This window comes from Corylus avellana, chromosome 8 (assembly GCF_965113065.1).
Source record: "Corylus avellana chromosome 8, dhCorAvel1.hap1.2, whole genome shotgun sequence".
NCBI classification, from domain to species: domain Eukaryota; kingdom Viridiplantae; phylum Streptophyta; class Magnoliopsida; order Fagales; family Betulaceae; genus Corylus; species Corylus avellana.
This window is the reverse complement of record NC_142497.1, coordinates 16,676,332-16,697,421: the sequence shown is the minus strand read 5'-3', so window position 1 is coordinate 16,697,421 and position 21,090 is coordinate 16,676,332. Positions and strand designations below refer to the sequence as shown.

The following is a 21,090-nucleotide window of genomic DNA, read 5'->3' as shown; positions in this document are numbered from 1 at the left end:
AATTTTAAACAAAATCAAACAATCCCCGGCAACGGTGCCAAAAACTTGTTGTGCCAAATACTACTTAAATTAATAGATAATATTTAGTACGTTTTACACGCAAGTGCACAAGATCAAACGATAGTACAGTGCAACAAGTACGAGATCGATCTCACGAGGATTGTTGATTTTGTTTTAGAATTGATAAAAATATCAAATTTGTCACTAAATTGATATTGTGAAAAAGAAATAAAAAGATGTAAAGATAAATGAAAAGGTAAAGGCAAGACTTTGATATCCACCACTAATCATACTTAGATAATATAACAATATGCCAATAATTCAATTATATTATGAATACTTAATGTTTGCCAACCTAAGGGTATGAGTGTCTACTCCTTAAGCCATTGATTTTTCTAAGTAACGAATTAGGCGTGGGTGTCTACTAAGTTGTTCTTTAAAAAAGCATAAATCTATGGAAATCGACAAACACATGAGGCCTAGGGCATGGGTGTCTACTCCCGGTTTCCCATGTTGATTAATCCAAGAACCCGATGTGAATTTCTTTTGTTACTTTTATTAAACCCAGGACTCGATCATCCAAATTGATTTAATTAACTAGTCCATACCACATGCATATAATGGTCAATCACATACATATGAGGAATTCAAAAAAACATGAATTAATTAAGTTAAACAACACAATATGATTATCACAAAGGCGCAATATTGAAATATTAAATAAACATAATTAGGGCTTCAATCTAGCCCTCCTTAAGAGTTAGTTCCACATAATTAAAATAAAACTAAAAAGAAAAGGTAAAGAAAGAACCGAAAACCACTCTTAGAAGTAACCTCTAATTCCTCTCCCCAAAGTTGTCTCCTTGAAATTGTGTATTGAATTGTGAGGCTTAGAGGTCTATTTATAGGGCTTAGGAGAGTCATAGAAGCCCTAGTAATCCTAGAAAATTTGGAGATTATGTCCTAGTTTAACTAGGATAAAGAAAACTTACGTCCAAATCGAAATAGGATTCATCCAGAATTGCGTTCCTATCTTGCGGGGTGATTTTGGCATAGCGACACTCCGAATTATGAAAATACTATTTCACAATGATTTGTATCAAATTGAGTTAGCTTTCGAATTTCCACTTGAATCACCTCAATCGAATATTTGAGTTGAAAGTTATGGTCAAAATACCAAGACATGTGCAGAATCCAATTTTGAATCCAATCCGATTTTGACTCTAATTTGAGAAATTCCAATTTAATCCTTTCATTTATTTGATTAAACTTAACGATGATTGGTTAAGCTTAACCATATCTTCTAGGTCTTCCCAATTTTCCATTTAAGCTTGAAACTTTTCCGGAAACACTTTCTTTTCTTCCAAAAACCTATAAAACAAAGAAAATACAAAAATGAAATAAAATAGCACAAACTAATAAAACTAAGGAATTAACAAATATAAGTTAAGGGCTAAAATATGAATATTTTGGCACTTATCAGTGGTTACTCAACTTCTTACACTTGGCCTTACCCCTTACATTTCTGACAGACGTGCTAGCTGTTACACAAAACATGGTAACGTAATAAGTTATATTTTGAAAGTATATTGTCAAATGTCTATAACAAACCAAAATAATACAAAAATAACATTTAATAAACATATAATTCATATGAACTTACAAGATACAGTAGGGGCGGCTCCCTGTGAATCCAATCCTGCCACTGAGTAAATGGGATTATAAGACTCGTGCGAAGGATGCCCATCTGTTGACTCAGGGGAGGGAGGGGGGGTGGGGGGCACATTTGCATATCTGTATCACCAAACCTAGAATTGGGAGTCGAACTCTCACGCTCGTCAATAAGGCCCCTGTCTTGACCTTGGCCTCGGCCTCGGCCTCGTACTACTCGAATAGGTTGGCGTCGTATTGTTGTCATTGTTATGATCAATCTGCTAACAACTCAAAAACCAAAAAATTATATTAGTCAAATTATAACCGTATAGCATGTTCAATATTTTTGACAAAGATACAATAATCATGGTAATAAAAAAATAAAAAAAAATAATAAAATAATAAAAACCACAATATATATATATATATATATATATATATATATATATATATATATATATATATATAGAGAGAGAGAGAGAGAGAGAGAGAGAGAGCATCAACTTCATTAAATATGTTAATACACTTTGTACTTACACCAAATGTGAGCTTACGTTCAACACATTTCATCATCAGCTTTATATTCAGAATGTAACATCCCCAGCCCGTTAAGGCTGAGTTTGCCACTTTTCTTCTTTTACAACAAAAGTTCTTGCAAAGATCTATAAGGTCTATCAGAGTACTTGATTTTAAAGGATACGAAAAATGTATAAAACATTATTCAAGAGATTTTATTACAAGCGAAATTAGAAAACATTAAACTTTAGTTGCGGAATATCATATCATTACAATAACTTATATGAAAAGACTTTGAAAATTAATAATTATTCCCACCCCATTCCGGCCTCCTATTCCAGCATCCTTTCTACCTGAAAACAAGAAATAAAACTGAATGAGCCCAAAGGGGGCCCAGTAAGTAACATCCACAACCATAAATAGTTTTACTCCTTGTTCTCAGTTTTGAAAATCATTTTCGCAAATAAATATAATTCTAGCCATAATAATATCTGTATGTACGGTTGCATCTCCCGTAACATATACATACTATTACATCTAGTAATAGATCATCGTTGTAAATCATCTTTATAAATCATCATCATAATGTATCATTATAAATAATCTTTGTAAATCATCATAGCATATCATCGTTGAAAATATAGTATCATTTTCTCATAATAGGCCCATGTACACTATTACCCCTGTGCACGAGGGTTGCGGGTCCTTGTGACCATGGCACTGAACTGTGGCCTCAGCCATGCCCGACTGTCAATTAACTCTTTTTCTTGGTGCACTCAACGGTCTGTTGATGGAATACCACCTTCTGGCATAGCCTCCTTCAGTGGTTTCGCCTCCATCCGAGTATCGGTACCGAACTCTCATCTTTACTTATCTTGGGGCCAAAAATACTCTCCTCCATACATGTGCCCTTATTTCATAAACATTTATCTCATCTCTTGTACTTTCTTTGTACTTCTTTTGATGCATCTTAGGGCAACATGTAGGAGGGTTTATCATCTTTTTTTTCTTTCTTATAATCATCATCATTTCTCAACTTTCTTTTCTCAAAATGGAAACCTTTTCAAATATAAACTTGTTGTACTTAGAAAGCGTTTAAATAAATAGAAACTTTCTAGATAATTCTTTTAGAAATCCTTCATGCATGCAACATAACTTCATAATACATAAATAAAATAATCATTTACAATTAAATAAAGAATGAATAAATAGCATGACATGAAGTAATTTTAGAAGGGGTAGTGAATTTACTTACCTCGAGACTGAAGCTAAAAGTGGTATGAAGGAATCTAGTTGCTCCAATATGACTAACACCACTAGTATATCTTTTGAAACTAATTTCTAAAGTCTGCTATCTCTTGTGTTCTTTCTTTCTTGTAGCGCTTGGTCTCGCCCTTTCTCTCTCTGTTCTGAGTAAACACTCTTAGAAAGAAGAAAGACCGAGTAAAAAGCGGAAGAAGGAAGAATATATGCAAGAGATGGGAGAGGAGATGAGTGGTGAAAATTCTGAAGGAGAAGAGCTCTATTTATAGGAGAAAATCAAACACTATTCTACCGTCAATTTACAATTATACCCTCATTTTATTATTTCACCAACCCTATACTATTTCACCAACCCTATACTATTGGTGCTATTTCACCAACCCTATACTATTTCGCCAACCCTATACTATTCTACCTTCAATTTACAATTATACCCTCATTCTATCTTCAATTTACAATTATACCCTCATTTTACTATTTCACCAACCCTATACTATTCTATCTATCCTATACTATTCTACCTATCCTATACTATTCTACCTTCTTATTCTACCATCCTTATACCTACCATTTACTATCCTATTATTTCACCAATTACCATTCTCTAATTACCACTCTCATAAATTTCCCAAGAATTAAAAATCCTTAGCTACAATGGATATTAAAATAACATCATTATCAAAATAATCTATTTAAATAGCTTTGAAAATTCTGGGACACTACACAGAATCTGTATCACTATTACTTGAAGATGATTGTTCGTGTTTAAAGTCCTCTTCGTGTTCAGAGTCTATATCGTTGTGGCTAGATAACTCCTCTTCCTCATCGAAGTTTGTATCATGGTCCTCATCCGGCAAGTTATCGTTGGCAAACATGTTTGCATCAAGTTGAAGATATTCAATTGCTATTGTTGCATCATCTCTACGTAATCGAGTGGAGGCTTCAACATTTGCTTCATCAACAAGGACAATATTACTCCAAACACATTCACCTTCATGGTATACGTCATCACTGAGTCCTTGGTCATCTTCTGTATTATCTCCCTTTTGTACTGTTAGAATATCATAGATGTCTCTATTGATCCGTTTCTGTACCACTTTCCAATTACCACCCAATTTGGGATCATTCAAGTAAAACACTTGCGAAGCTTGACATGCTAAGATGAACGAGTCGGATTCACACCATTTACGAGAAGTATTCACAATCATGAAGCCTTGATCCATTCGTATTCTTATTACACTCCCAATGTCCCACCAATCACACTCAAACAAGTACACGAGATTTCGGCAAGGGTAACGTAACTCTAGAATATTCTTTAACTCACCATAGTACCCTGTCATTGAGTTGTCGTCATCACCTGAAACAAAAATACCACTGTTCTGGGTAGTACAAGTTTCTGTACATTCTTTCGCATGGTACCTAACCCCATTCACGATGCAACCTCTATACGATCTAACATGACGATCAGGCCCGCATGCAAGATCATATAATTGTTTTGAGCCATTGTCTGTAGTACACTCACTATTGTATAAACGTTTATGGAACCAACATTCAACGTTAGCCTCATGTTTTTTTTCAATGTCAATGCCGCCTTCTCTTTCGATCATATTATAATGTTCACTGCATGAAAAATAAACGTATTGGTAAATGATCATCAATGCTAAAATTATAACATGTCTTAACAGGTAAAACACAAAGACAATTATTAAACTTACTCCAAATATAAGGCCATTTCATTACAGTTGGTAAGCACATACCATCTTGCCCTATCAAAATCATTAGCATTCAGTGTTACTAATTTAGCTGCACCTAACGGTTGAACTCGTTGGGAGAACACATCCAAGCGCTGGCCCGTTTCTACAATATCAACGTCAACATTTCTCTATTCACGGTTCCAGCTTGTCTCAATCCCCCGAAGATACTTGGAGCAGAAGGTCAAGCTCTCCTCAGCTAGGTAATACTCGGCAATGGACCCCTCTGGACGCACTTTGTTACGCGTCCACTTCTTATATCTTCCAAGTTCCCTTTCGAATGGATACATCCAACAGTTTTGTACAAGACCGGCAAGCTCGATCAGCCTCCCGAGGTAAATGAAGTGCTAGATGGATCATAACATCAAAAAAAGTTGGCAGAAATATTTTTTTTTCATTTTACATAAAATTATTACAATGTCAACTTTTATTTGTTTCAGGATATCAACTTTCAATGTCCGTGCACATAACTGCGTAAAAAAGGTAATGAACTCGGTTAATGTTGTTCATATTTCCGACATAGAGAAATTTCGAATTGCAATAGGAAGCAAGCGCCGTAAGAAGACATGACAATCGTTGTTTTTCATACCCGAAATTTTACTAGGAAGCTTGGTTCACACATAGACCTATGTTAGATGCATACCTGTTTTTATTTGGTTACTACTCTTGATAAAATTCTCATGAAATGTATAGTGTCGAAAAAAATAAAATAACTTATATGAAAGCTATCAACAAAGCTGGTAAGTATTAGAGGTAATGGCAAACCAATGGACTTGGTGATGGCAGTCTAGGCTCTTTAATAAATAACTAAGCTGGGACTAGAACTTTATAAGGTGGGAGGATCTAGCAAACGCTAAGACGGGCTAGTATTGAGCCTTGATATGAGAGTGGAAAGTTGAGAAATTTTAAGACTCAAACTAAATGGCTACTACGTTGCATATTCATACATTCATTACTTTTGTTATTCAGCTTTTTCATTAATTCATGTCCTTTTTACTATGAAAACAAAGACGTCGACTTACTTGTTTTCCTATGTAAATATGATAAGATAGATTTTGTTATTAAGCGTCATATGTACATAAACTTTGATGCAAGATCTGAGGCTGAGGGTGATGGTCCATTTACCAGCTTTGATGGTTACTAGACCATTTGCTGTATATTTTGTACTAGTCTTTCCTAGAGAGCTATTCAGCAATGTTTATTCTAGATTATAATATGTCTTAAATTTTGTCTATGTTTGGTATGTATAATTATAGGCATTTACATACCGCGTGTGACATTTACTTAATTAGTGCACCTAGTATTATGTATTCTAAAGCAATGTTTATATATATAAAGCAATGTTTATATATATATATATATATATATATATATATATATATATATAGATAGATAGATATGTCATCTCTAGGTATTTCAGCAAGTTCTTATGTGTTATGTCTTCAATTTCTAGCATTTAAAAAGAAAAAAAATATTCCAGTGCAAGATTATATCTTCGATATCGTAACGTCACGTGGAAACTGAAGCTTTCCGCTTACGATTTTGCTAGTTCAAATATCAGGGCGTTACAAGCATCCACAAAAAAGTCGACACTAATAAGCCATTATTAAGTGCTGCTAATATAGTCATGCTAGAAAGAGGACTCTTATCTTCCTTATATCATTTCAAATGTAATGTGACTTTTAAAATTACTATTGAATTTGAGATAATCATCATTGAATTTTGATTTATTTATGATTTTAGAAACCACATCACATTTGAGAGGACACAACGATCGAGGACAAGAGTTCTCCTTCCAGTATTACTTATGCTAATTATAATGTCACTGCTAATGACACATGATTTTACAAAATTTCAAACCAAATATATTATCCACTACTCATCCGGTCCTCTGATTTGTTAAGCACCATTTATTCAGAAATGTTGCTATTTTATTGTTCTATGCTATCAAATCATATAGCTTCAATTAATAGGAATGGATTTTTCGTTAAATTATGTTGAACAATCTATTGAGTTAACATGAGTTCTTAAAGTATACAATTTTCACATGCATTTTTAATGAAATTAACAGAGCATGTTATGTGTATCTTTAGAACAAGTATGACTCACAAATACATATGAGAATTGCATGCTTTAAGACTGCATATCAATTTAATAGACTGAATTGAAATAATGTTTTCCTACCCAATTTAAAAGAAAGGTAAAACACTGATTGGGCTCACCATGCACACGCGCTGACGTGATTCTTGTATGCCATTACTTGTATTGCTCCCCAAAAAACAAAAACAAAAAAACTTTTTATAAGATACATGGAACTGGAGCTCAAAGGCGAAAATTAATATTAATAATGCTCGCTCCCTGAGGTATAACTTCTCTTGAAAAATCATACCAAATTCTCAGATTATTAGGAGAGCTAGCTAGGGACAATACATGGCAGTTATTAACCAGCTCATCATCATCATGCTCTTATCACAGAGAAAACGCTGCAATGAAAGTAGAAAATCCGACGGACACCAGCATTCCGTGCTTTGTGAGACCCACCGCACCAGAATCAACCACTACTGTAGGAGTAGTAGTAGTAGGAGTAGGAGTACTAGTAGGAGTAATACTCTTTGGACTAGCGGCTGGCTTCGTCTTAGCCTTAGGCTTGAGTACTGGGACCGGTGCCGGCGCTGGTGCCGGAGGTGCCTTCGGAACGAAGATGTCCATCGGAAGAAGCACTGTGTCCACCCGATACACGGCAAGTTGATTAGCGGAAAATAATGTACCGCTGACTGTGGCATTCACAACGCCGGTGGAAATGTTGACTTGGCCTCCCGCAGCGGTCACATTTAGGGGGTAATCACCGGGGTTGGAATCTCCTGCCTGCGTTCGCAATGGGTTTGTCACAGTTTGGAAGTTCTCCAGAGAATAAAATTTGGGTAAGGTGTGAAACTGCAAAAGCCGGATCTTTTCTTCGTTGTTGAGAGAGTTTAAAGTGCCCGATTTGAGGTTGGAAAATGAGGAGTCGGTTGGAGCGAAAAGGGTGAAACCAGTGTTTGAATTGTCGAGCTGCCCTTTGATTTGGTCAGCCACTGCAGTGGTCCTTAAGAGGCGGATTAGGATGCTGAATCCTCCGACGTTTTGGAGGATTTTGATGACGTCGGGGGTCCCAGGTCGTGCCGGTGTATGGGGATGCTTAGGGTGGGCGTCGGCGGGCTTAGCCGGGGCCTGAGCTGGCGCCTGGCCTAAAGTTGTGCTGCAGAGGCAGAGAAAAACAAGTGAGAGGGAGAAGACAGCCTGCTTGGTCATCTTTGCATGCATGGTGGTGTGTGTTTTTGGTTGATATTAATTTGCTACGTGTTTGATATGGGAGGGAGGGAGGATGGGGGGTTTTATTAAGGGTTGGGAGAGTGAATTTAGGTGAAGGGTAAAATCTTAGTTGCAAAACCATAATCTCAGTGACAAAACCTGAGATGTTAGCAGCTCATCTTATCTGTGAGAGGTGGCGGGATGAATGGATAGAATCAGAGATTTTGCCTAATTCTAGTTTGCTTCGGAAGGCAGGAAAAACATAGGGGATCTTATATGTATATGATGGGTTAACTTAGCTAGCTTTCTCTTATGGTGAATCTTAGCTATAAAAACTGATTTCCATGCCACAACCTTAAAGAGAAGATTCTTCCCCCCCCACGATCTCCTCCTCTATTCCCCCCGCAAATCCGTTTTTCAGGTAGGGTCGCATCTTTCCTCTTTCTAACATTACTAGCTTGTTTGTTTCTCGTCTCTTCTCCTGAAACTACTCCATGATTTTTAAATTTCTTATGTAACATGCATGGCTGCTGATCTTTTGCCTTTTTCTGACAAATTGTTTCTCTCCATTGTTTTTTCTTATAGGCTAATAACTCGTCCATTTTTATTCTCATGCACAAACAATTGCCAATACCTTTAACTTATCGTGGATTGCTGCTCATCAACTTCAGTCTCCTTATTCTTCAAATAAGCATGCATGCATGATGTATGGGTATGTACGTATAACGTATGTCAGTTACATTCAATTTTCATTTGACACATACCCAACTGATTTCATTATTTTGAATCGGATGGAGATATAAATAGTTCTCACTGTCGTTTGGTCTACATATATATATATATATGTCGGTGCTCTTTTACGGAATGTCCACTTGCCGTGTTGGTCCTCCTTGTCATCAGGCTCATAATGTATGTTGCTGCCTTTATCATTGTTGGTACCTTTATCGTTAATCACCAAACATTAAACTCTTGTGCTGCTGTCCCTTTCACCGACATGTTGGAAATCTGAATCCATTTTAGGCTCCAATTGTTTGGATAACCATAACTAGTATATATAGTTCTCTGCCGGACTTTGGCCGAAGGTTGTCCATCATTTTTTGCCGTCACTCATTTTTTCATAGAAAAGTATTTTAACAAAATCACTTTCCAAAAAAAGTTATTTTGTTGAAAATATTTTTTGGTGTTTGGCTTCTATAGAAACAGTTAGTAATTAACCTCCGACGAACTCTAGTGGTGGTCCAGCAAAGGTCCGGCGAACTTTGGCTATGTGAGAAGGAGAAGCTCGAACTTGAAAAATGGTTTACGTGCGGCTTTAAAAATGAGAAACCATTTTACAGAAATCAAAGAAGCTTTTTTGATTAAACCGAAAATGTTTTCGTTTGACTATTGTTTTGTCATACCGAATACTGAAAAATACATAAAATATTTTTCAAAAATTATTTTACACTGAAACTAACGGAACCTTAGTTAATTATTACTTGATGTAGACATCCTTCCATATATATACATGATTATGTTATGAGCATACACTTAACTTTATACACATAATTACTAGCTTAAATTGCATCACCACTAATATTTTATCAAGTTTGTTTACATACTTCACTAATTGCGGAAGACTAACAATTAAATATTTAGGCTGCACCCTATTTCGATGTAAAATATACTTTAGAATTTTGATAGAAAAAATTACTGCTGTAAAAGTCGATTGTTTTCATTATTTGGTTGAGTTCTTAAAATCATGTTAACAATATTCTTAGATTTTGATCACTAATTAATGAAAATATTTACACCTACACTACAAAAGAAAAATGGGGACCATGATCCCGAGGTCTCCTCATGATCGATGACCACCCTCTAAGACACCAAATGGTGGTCGCACTACCTCTTAAGCCTTTGGAATGATGGTTTCGGGGTGGTGTGAGACACCTTCAAGGATGAAGTGGGGCAACCATCCTTTGGGGTGGCCGATTACCACTCTCAAAGGATGGAAGGACGTTGGTGCTCAATCTAACCACACCATTAAAATAGTCGACCGACTACAGTAAAATGTCTCATTTTAATGATGTTTTCTAAAAACATTACTATTCCAAATGTGACTAACTATGCTTTTTTTTTTTCTTTTTTTTTTTTGTAGTGCCTTCTCAAAGAGTGAGAGGATGGTTGGCGTATTCCAACTAGTTCTTCTGTTAACCGACCATCTCTTAAAAGGTGAGGGGAGGTGAGGTGGCCAACCACTTTAAGGTGCTCCAATTATTCTATGTTTTCTTCATTATGGTATTGGTACTGTACAGCTCAATACGAGACAATATTCATCTTGACTGAACGGCTTGCATCGTAGAAATTGAGAGGGACCTCAATCCGTCATTCTTCACAGTCGAGAAAATGTTAGCCAATCCACTCTACGAGGTCGATTTACATATTGATTAGAAAATTTTCCATTAGCCAATATTTTTCTACTTAATTGCATCAAACACCCCAATATATATATATAAAAATTAAAAAAAAAAAAATAGAAAACGTTTACAGTGAAACAAATGTAATCTTAGTGAATTCAAAGAAGAAAAAGAAGAAAAAAAATCAAATTCATTTTCCAACATAAAATTCACCTTTGCTTTATGCAATATTTAGTTTAAGTGATCAGAATTGTTTTAGGGAATTACTTTCTTGTTTTATATATTGGACTTTGAAAGATGAAAAATATGAGATCCGATCCGAATCCAAGCTTCAAAAATGTTTTGATCGAATTTCCCATTTAAAAAAAGTAAGAGTTATGAGACTTTATTACAAGGAGAGCATCATGACTGTGTAAAAACAGGAGAGCATCATGTCTATGTCACATAATAATGTTCCCGTCGGAGCCACCACTTCATTTACATTACTCAGTCATCAATGTCAAACTAAACAGGATAGGCCTTGCATGCGTGGCTCATCAAATCCTTTAGTCCCTAGCCACATATATATCTGCCCAACTGCTTGTCGTCCGATAAATTAAGCATGAATAAATTGATTTTTTTTTTCCTTTTAGCCCAATCAGAAATTGGGAACACATACCACCTTTTTTCATGGCCCATATATACCTGTTCAACTGAGAAATATATTTTGATCGCATCCTATTCTTTATGCACTCTCGATTTAGGACAAAAGAATTTGGTTGGAGTTGCACCCATTTCTGATATTAATTTCGGTTGACATGGTATATTTTAAGTGGTTTTCGTTGATATTAATTTTGGGGGAAAATTACAGTTTACCCCCCCAAAGTTGACAATATTTTTTAATTCGAACATCAAAGTTTTAATTTTTGCAATCCACCCTCTCCCAAAGTTTCAAATTTTTGCAATTTGACCAATTGTGTCCAAAACTTCCCATATTGCCCCTAATTTTTATTTTATTTTTATTTTTTATTAAAAAAAATTTTAAAAAAAAAAATCGGGGTGACTTTCGCTATCTAGCCATTTTTGCACCCCCAAATTTATTTATTTATTCATAAAAAGTAACAAAGTAAAAATAAAAATCACGGGCAATATGGGAATATTGGGATAATATTGGTCAAATTGAAATAAATTGGAACTTTGTGGGGGGTGGATTGCAAAAATTGAAACTTTAATGTTCGAATTGAAAAACGCTGTCAACTTTAGGGGGATAAACTGTAATTTTCCCTAATTTTGGCTGACATAATATGTTTTAAGTGATTTTCTTTATCGGCACGTGTAAACTAAGTATGATAAATTAGTGCAAATATTACATTACTGATCATTTGGTTATATCTAAAGCTCCATATGACCTAAAATACAAATTATTTCATCATGGCAGACAGGTATTGTTATAGTCATCTTAAATAGAGTAACAACAAAGGCATTGATGCGAGACGAGGAAAGTGATATAAGAACTCGTTTGACACCCCGGCCCCATGTTCAATTCTGATTATTGCCTGCAATCTTTCAGTATTATGGGACGTTGTTAACCCTTTTGGGAAGAAAAATTATTTGGTTCTTGCAGGCAATATTCTTGGATCCGTTTATTATATATGCACTGGAGCTCTGGTCTCATTCTTAGCTTGGATCCGTTTATTATCCAAAATTGTGTATATTGAAATAAATTTAATTGGAATTTAAAGGGATAGTTGAATGCTCAAGCCCAGTGGCACAACTTCTATTGAAAAATTATACAAAAATTCTCAAGACATATATAGAAGATGGAATTGAAAAATAACAAAAAAAAAAAAATTAAAAACAAAAAATCAGTAACAACAATGACTCTCATCACAAACTATCACGATACCTATGGGACAGGGAAAGATGGCAATTATTTGAAAGCACTCGGAGTTGATCACGACCGTTCAATCCAACTCAGCAAAATCATACAGGACTAGACAACATATTTGACCTCGATCACCAAGGTATATATCCAGCTGGTGCATGTATCATCAAGTTCCTTCTGTCACAAGCAAAGTGCTGCAATCACGGCAAATCCAATGGACACCAGCGTTCCATGCCTGGCCGTCAGACTCAATGCACCAGATTCGTTATCTGTTGCATCAGCAGCAGGGCTGTCGGCTGTCTTCTTCTTAGTCTTGGACTTGGGCTGGGCCGGTGCTGGGGCGGGCGCCGGCGGCTTCGGAGCGAAAATGTCCTGAGGAAGAAGCACCGAGTCCACTTGGTAAACAGCAAGCTGGTTGTCCGAATACACTGAACCGCCCACTGTGGTGTTGACAAGGCCACTCGAGACGTTGACTTGGTTGCCAGAAGTGGTCACATTGAGCGGGAACTCGCCGGGGCCGGTATCTCCGGCCTGTGTCCGCACCGGATTACTAACAGTTTGGAAGTTGGACAAGGAGAGAAAGTTGGGTAATATGTGAAACTGAATAAGCTGGACCTTTTGTTGGTCGGTGAGAGCATTAAGAGTGCCTGATTTGAGGCTCGAAAATGCATTGTCGGTTGGAGCAAATAAGGTTAAGCCATTGTTTGAATCGTTGAGCTGTTGGTTGATTTGGTCAGCCACTTTGGTACTCTTTAGGAGGCGGATTAAGATGGTAAATTGGCCGGCCTTTTCGAGGATTTTGGTGACGTTGGTCGGTCCGGGTGGTGCCGGGGCCTGAGCAGGCTGTGCTGAAGTTGTGGTGGAATGGAAGAGGAAGAAAACAAGTAGAAGGGTGAGGGAGAAGAGAGACTTCTTGATCATCTTTCCTTGTGTATTTTTTTTTTTTTCTTTTGCTTGGGAAAATTGGTAATGAAAGAGTGTTTGATGTGTGTAGGAAGCAGATAGGAGGGTTTTTATTAAGGGTGGGGAGGAATGAAGTTAGGTGAAAGGGTAGAATTATAGCTACAAAATCTTAGCTGTTATCAGTTCATATTTCTGTGTGGGAGGTGGATATATGAATGGATAGAATGTGAGAGATTTTGCTGTTTCAGCGACTAGTTTGCTTGGGAAGGAAGGAATAGCAAGAGGGGATCTCAAGTGGGTGTGCAGGCAAATTAATTAAGACATGCATGATTGCTTTGCTTTCACTTTTAAGTATTTCTGAGAGCTTAAAAAAACTCATTTCCTTGCTACAAACTTAAGAAATAAGTTTTCTGTAGGATTTACTTTTTGCAGGACAATATGATGAGGATCGGTGATTGTTTGTGACTTCAGGTCCCAGTAACCAACCCTCATGGATGTTACCTCTCACCTATGCAATTGATTGCTCTTTGTGGATCTCCTGTAGCAGTTGACATGCTACTTGGTTATTTCTCGATTCAGAAATGCTACGTTACCTCTCTCTTTTACGCTCTCGTTGAGTGATTATTCCCTAATCTGATAGTTGTAAAAATCAGGAACGAAATCAAGATTTCTCATCTGAAGAGGCCAAAATATAAATGAGATGTCAAACTTATTTTATAAGAGCCAAGCCTAATTAAAAGTACATGTATATATACCGTGTACAACAATAATGAATAATATGAAATCGAAAAGATAGAGTCAAGACACGAATTTACGTAATTTGGCAAAGTGCCTACGTCGACGGAGGATGCGGCTATATTTTTTTATTAATGATTTAGAATTACAACATAATATATATATAGAAAAGCCTTAATTGTACGGACGTATTTTAAAAAAACTCAAAATACCCCATACCGTACCCGCAAACTTAATTTCGCCCAAGGGCTAGTACACTCCCGTTCTGTCTACTTGGCCAATCATTTGTATTTCAATCCAATATTACTCTCTATGCATGCCTAAGAGAATATGAGCTACTAGTTCTAACAATGTAACTCAATAAAATAAATAAATTAAAAAATTAAAATTAAAAATTAAAATAATAATAATAATAATAATAATAATAAACTTAGAGAAAAATTGAAAACCAAAGAGAGCCCCTTAGTTTATACATGATTCCGTCCTTTCTAAAAAGAGAGTAAACATATGAGATTAAAAAGCGTTGTACTCGAAAGATAGTTCGTGTAGCATTTTTAACCTAAAATTACCATATTTAATTTCCTATGATCATGAGTTGAAGAAAAGGAAATGCAAGACATCTCAAAACTTCTTTTTCAAAAGTTGTTCTAAAATGATGTATCATCGTCTCTTCATGAGTTGGTGACACACTTTTCAAAATAATAAATCTCATGAAATAGTAATACATCATTTAAAAACTAACTTTTAAGAAAAAAAATTTAGATGCGTAATACTCTTCTTGAAGAAAACATTAAAGCACTTCTATTCCAGTTCCACCAGCCAAGCAAAGACTCCATCAAATCAGCCCAAAAGTCAGCCTTCCTGGCTTTATATGGTCCCAGACAATACAACTCGACCATTATTAAGGTTTGGGCAAGAAACAACATGGGCATAAGTAGAGCTGGAAATTAGTACACAACTGGGCCAGCTTTTTTCCCAACATCATCGTTGTCCGGCCTCAAAAGAAAAAAGCGAGATAGATGGTAGTACTTGTAACTTGGGTAGCAAGATGATTTATAGCAAACACGTTGCTTTCAACATTCAAAACGGTTATTAAATTTGTACGTGTACTTTAATTTTAAAACTTTTATTGGCCAAAAACAAGTCTACTTTTGTAACATGTTTCTACAGAAAATAAGTCTACTTTTATACTTTATTTTTCATCGCACTAATAACAAAATAGAGACTACAATACAAATGGACCATTATTAGGCCTTGGGCATGAATTATGACATTATTAAAGGTCGGTTTGGGATTGCAGTTTCAATAAGTATAATTTTAAAAATTTTACGTTTTCAAAAATCGCATTTTCAAAATCGCTGTTTTTTAAAATTATAAAAGCGTTTAATAAAACATGTTAAAAAATATTTTTTATCAAATATTTGTTATGCGAAATTATGATTTTTTTATAAATTCGCGCTTCTTCAGATAAATACTTTCTAGCTTGGCCTGCTTATAAAAATTACAGATTTTTTTTTTCTATTTTAGATTAAGTGCTTTTTATATTTCAATATCAAATGTCTTATGTTTTACGATATCTTTTAAAAATGTAGATTATTCTTACAAAATCGCAATCCCAAATACACCCTAAGTAGAGCTGGAATATGGGTCGGTAATTGGGTCAAACTTTTGGCAACATGATTACTGTACGTTCTCTAAGAGGTGCATGGTAATGCCTTGGTAGTTAACTGTTTGGGAAAAATAAGAAATCAATCTATGTGGCTTGCTTCTTTATAAAATCAGATCTGTGGTTTTTTATTTTAAATTACAAATTAGAAGTTTTAAAGGAGGTCCACCAGTTAGCAGTTTTAATGGAAGCTTATGTCACATGAAAACATTAGACAGAGGTGGACCTACGCTTTGAGCTCCCCCACCCCAAATTTTCTAAAGAGTAGACATGTTCGTATGAGTGGCCCCAAGAGCTATTATTTGCCTCTCCCCCACTCCCGATTGGCTATCCACTCCTTTGGGGTGGACAATCTTTTTTTGGGTCCGGTTGCATTAGAAAGGGACTCAAACTTGAAATTCACGCTAATTGGGGCAGTCGGCTAAAAGGGCACTATAGGCTTCGCTAAAAAAAAAAAAAAAAAAAATCTCTTTAGTGGCAACATTAATTTGTCGCCCCTAAAAGTCCAATTTTGACACTATTGATTAATAGCGGCAACACGTCAACCCTAATGACGTTGATGCTAATGCTTCGACGCTAATGATCATCAATCAATGTCGACATTCATTTTCGAAGATAATGATGACCAAACAGCGATGACAAATATCCTCGTTTATAATATATTTGAGTTGATGTTGATGGGTTTAGAACCGAAATCATATGCCAGCGCTGATGATAGTTCATTAGCGTTGACTCATGGGTCGACACTAATGACATATCTTTAGTGTCAACCATTTGGCCGACCCTCATGAACAATCATTAATGTTGACTATTGGGTCAACGCTAATAATATATCATTAGCATTGACACAATGGTCGACGCTATGTAATAATATATCATTAACGTCGACCCCTCGATCAATGCTAAGGGCTCATCATTAGCGTTGACTCTTAGTCAAAGCTAATCTTTTATTAAAAAAAAAAAAAAATTGTTTCTGCTATTTTGCTTTAACTTGAGCTGTAGCAAAGCATGATTCATAATTATTACCAAAGTGTGCTAACCAAATAAAATATTAAACACTTCATAAAAATATCATTACTTTACAACTAAATAAAATTCGTCACAAAAATTTACCCCAAGTATCATTACATTTACAGATTTCTGCTGTGAAAACAGAACACAAGATCAGAACAGGTCCTTCAACCTATGGAGTAAGTTTCAGATTGATGCATCCCAAGTGCACCCTCCAAACCAGTCTAAATGGGCTTGGTATATCTGTATATTCAAGCACAATAAGTAAATTAGTTGAAGTCAATAGATTTCCACAGATTTTTAAGTCTGGATTATGCATGATTAAAATAATTAGGAGCTTTAGTTGATATTAAGCACAAGTAAAATTAAATGGATTTACCTAGTGGGACATTTGGGATTTGGGCTCATTAATATAACATTCAAGTGAGGTCTAAATGAAGGGATAAGCACCCAATATAACAAGAATCAGGTGATCTACACAAGACAAACTAAATTATTAAGAAATTCAACAGAAATGAATTCAATGCAGTTTTCAGAAAAATGAAGCATTGATCTACATATATATCTGGAACTATATAGATCAGCGCATGAGTTTTATGAAAAAATCATGAAGAAATTGTATGATCTACATGATATTTAGAAACTGAAGATCCCAAAGAGAAGCATGGCAATTAATCCCAATCTCAATTTATATAAGAAACATACCAATACTTCAGCTTTAGGAGCCTGAACCATGAGGGTATAAAATGCAATGATTGTTGCTCATAATCTAAGGTTTTATTAAACAGAACAGTCCTTCATTTCTGTTCTGTTTGGCATATTTTGATAGTATTTTCAAGTTTTAAAGATTATCTAGAAAAGAATTTATAATAAAGCTAGAAATGAGTCTTAAGAATTTATAATAAAGCCAACTTATAAGCTAACAAAGCTACATAAAATTCAGGAATAATATGAAAAAGAGAGATAAGGGTAAGGAAAAAGTTTGTAGCACCTTTCTTTAAGATCCTTTGCTATCTGTTCATTGAAAAGAAGCACCAATATTCAACAACGAGCGCACTAATTTTAATACTAATTTGGATGATAGATTCAATACCTTTCAGATCAGATAAGGGTTTTCTGCAGCATATTCACATAACTTAACAATTTTTCTTTCACTTGTAAGACCATTCTGCAATAAGACTTTGAGCATCATTTTTCTTGTTCTTCAATCTTCATGGCTAGGAATACTGATCCATACAATGATCATATCCTACATGGCCAAGAAACTTTTATTATGAAACACTTCAAGTAAAAACTTCTGGATATGAAACCCATTTCCTGCATGTTTTCAGATAAACAAAATTGGAAGGACAAAATCAGTGAAAACTTCACCGAAATAAGAAAACAAAAGTACCCAAACACAGCAAAGATGAATCTACCAGTCCAGCAGAAAGAGTTTCACCTACACATTAATCAAGCTTAAAAAACATCTAAACAAACCACAATCAAACATATACCTGCCATTACAGGTAAAAAATGAGTTTTTCCTTTGCAAGTAAAGTTGGTCTATCATAAAGCCAGTACATCTCTGTAAGAAGCAACCTTAATTAGAAGATCTCTCTTGCTGTCCTGCATATACTTAAAAAGAAAATTGCATTATATGTTTCAACTCCCATGCATTGTTTACTCAAAATTTTTTAATCTTGATAAACATTGCCGAGGTGTGAGAAAGGGGATGCGTTTATATAGAGAATACTCTCTTTAAATGGTATAAGGCCTTTTGAAGTAAATTCAATAACAAAACCGTGCGAGCTAAGGCCCAAGTAGACCATATCCACTTGGAGCAGAGTGTTACACAAACTACCTTAATTATCTTTATCTTTCATCTCTTTTATTTTATCTCTTTGATTTATTATGAGATTGTTGGGGTGGTCCCTCTCTATGGGGGACCAACCCACGTGGCAAGCAACAAAGGGTTTCTACCCTTTGTGTGCAATATAAAAGGAAAAGCATTTTATGCTTATGAACACACGTGAGAAAGCGCAAGAGACAAAAAGTAGAAAAAGAAGAAAAGAAAGAGTGTGGCGCAGGAGAGAAAGAAAATGAGATGGGGGGGGGGGGGGGGGGGGGTGGTTTCACATTTTTCACATTCATCAGAGGTTCAAAGGTCGTTTGTGGTCCGATCTTGATGCAATTTTAGTATGTTGTTCCTGACGACGAGTGCTACATATTGACTGGTGTCGATCGTTGGAATTCCTCTCCACTCGCTTGGTTGCTAATACCTATTTGGTGAGACCTTTCTTTATGCTTGTTGGAATCCACCTTTAGGGTGATAAATTTATGTTTAATCCAAGAATACAAATATTTTTGTTGTGGTGATAATCTCTAGGTATTTCTCTAGGAAAGAAAATTGTAAACTCATAATTGTTGATAGTCGAAGAGTTGAATGGACTAGGTCTCGTGGTTTTTACCTTCGCATTGAAGGGTTTTCCATGTAAAAATCTTGGTGTCTTACTTTTGGGTTGCTTTATTATTATTAGGGTTAATAACTTTTTTGGTACCTGGGCTTTGAGGGTTTTTAATTTTTTCTCCTAAGTTTTAAAACATAACAAAACTAGTACCTCGGATTTTGGAAAAGACCGAATCACAACCTCCAATTTGAAAAATTCTATGGAGGTGGCCGCCCACCCCCTAACTGGCTGACCCTTAAGGTCAAACTGGGGGTGGCCAGCCACTCCCATAAAATTTTTCAAACTGGAGGTGGTGATTCGGTCTTTTCTAAAATCTGAAGAACTAGTTTTGTCATGTTTTAAAACCTAAGGGGGAAAATTGAAAAACATCAAAACCCGTGTACCAAAAAAGTTATTAACCCTTATTATTATGCTATTATGACTATTTAATTTGCACAAAGAGGGCTAGATAATTCCGCTGAGCATCTTAAATTGGTGTTCACCCCTAACAAAGTGGTATCATAGCCTTTGGTTCATTGTTCGTGTAGAGTTATTGTATGAATTAAATGGAAGAGTCATCTAACAGTATGGTTAAACTCACAGCTTCCAATTATTCAACTTGGAAGACTAGGATGGAAGATATTTTGTATACAACGAGTTGTTTGACCCCATTGAGTTGAAAGGTATCAAACCAGTTGTTGTAACCAACAATGATTGGAAGAAATTGAATAGGAAAGCTGTTGGGTATATCAGGCAGTGGGTTGATCAAAGTGTCTTTCATCATGTAGCCAAAGAAGTTGATGCTTATGGTCTTTGACAAAGGTCGGAGAGTCCTTATGAACAAAAGACTGCTCAAAACAAAGCCTTTGTGATAAGAAGGCTTGTGAATTTGAAGTACAAAGATGGGCATAGTGTTACGGAGCATCTGAGTAATTTCTAAGGATTGTTGAATGAGCTGTCTACCATGAAACTTGCACTAGATGATGAGGTGCAAGCATTACTTGTGTTGAGTTCTTTACCAGACAGTTAGGAAACCTTAGTGGTGTCACTCAGTAATTTGGCTCCCAACATTGTGATAACTATGGGTATGGTAAAAGACAACATGTTCAATGAAAAGGCAAGAAGAAAAGAGCAAGGTATTTCTTTTCATTTAGAGGTACTTGTTATAGAAAGGCGGGGGAGAAGTAAAGCCAGAAAACCTCACAGGTATGACAGTCTTGACAAGTCAAGAGGTAAGTCCTACTCAAAAATAGACATAAAATGTTTTCACTGTGGCAAGCCTGGGCATATAAGAAGAGATTGCAGAAAGTTTAAAAGGGAACAGTTAAAAGGAAAAGACGAAGAACGTCAAGAAGGAAAAGACACTGCAACAGTTGCATTTAATGTTGATGTGGTATTTGCTTTTGATGAAGTTTATGCTAATCTCGCATATGATGAATCTACGTGGGTAGTTGATACAACAGCATCTTTTCATATTACTCCACATAGAGATTTCTTCTCTTCCTTCACCAATGGCGATTTTGGTTGGGTCGGGATGGGAAATGAAGCAAAGTGTAAAGTTGTGGGCATGGGAGATATACAGCTAAAAACCAGCATTAGGTGCAAATTGATT

General features: G+C 35.7%; 2 protein-coding genes across 3 annotated transcripts; both read right to left on the bottom strand.

Annotated features, from left to right (window-relative positions):
* Nucleotides 1-7,652: 7,652 nt before the first annotated feature.
* On the bottom strand, nucleotides 7,653-8,486 carry LOC132164621 (fasciclin-like arabinogalactan protein 12). 2 transcript variants are annotated; one of them, XM_088519134.1, is made up of 2 exons: nucleotides 7,802-8,474; nucleotides 7,653-7,744 (listed from the first exon to the last, which is right to left on the bottom strand). In XM_088519134.1, exons 1-2 carry the CDS (start codon nucleotides 8,472-8,474, stop codon nucleotides 7,653-7,655), a joined length of 765 nt encoding a protein of 254 aa, XP_088375260.1. The 2 variants fall into 2 exon arrangements, with proteins under 2 accessions (XP_088375260.1, XP_059431139.2); XM_059575156.2 differs by having other exon boundaries at nucleotides 7,653-8,486.
* Nucleotides 8,487-12,597: 4,111 nt separating this feature from the next.
* LOC132164042 (fasciclin-like arabinogalactan protein 12) lies at nucleotides 12,598-13,800 on the bottom strand. The gene has a single exon (XM_059574450.2). It carries the CDS (start codon nucleotides 13,653-13,655, stop codon nucleotides 12,915-12,917), a length of 741 nt encoding a protein of 246 aa, XP_059430433.1. The 5' UTR covers nucleotides 13,656-13,800; the 3' UTR covers nucleotides 12,598-12,914.
* Nucleotides 13,801-21,090: the final 7,290 nt, after the last annotated feature.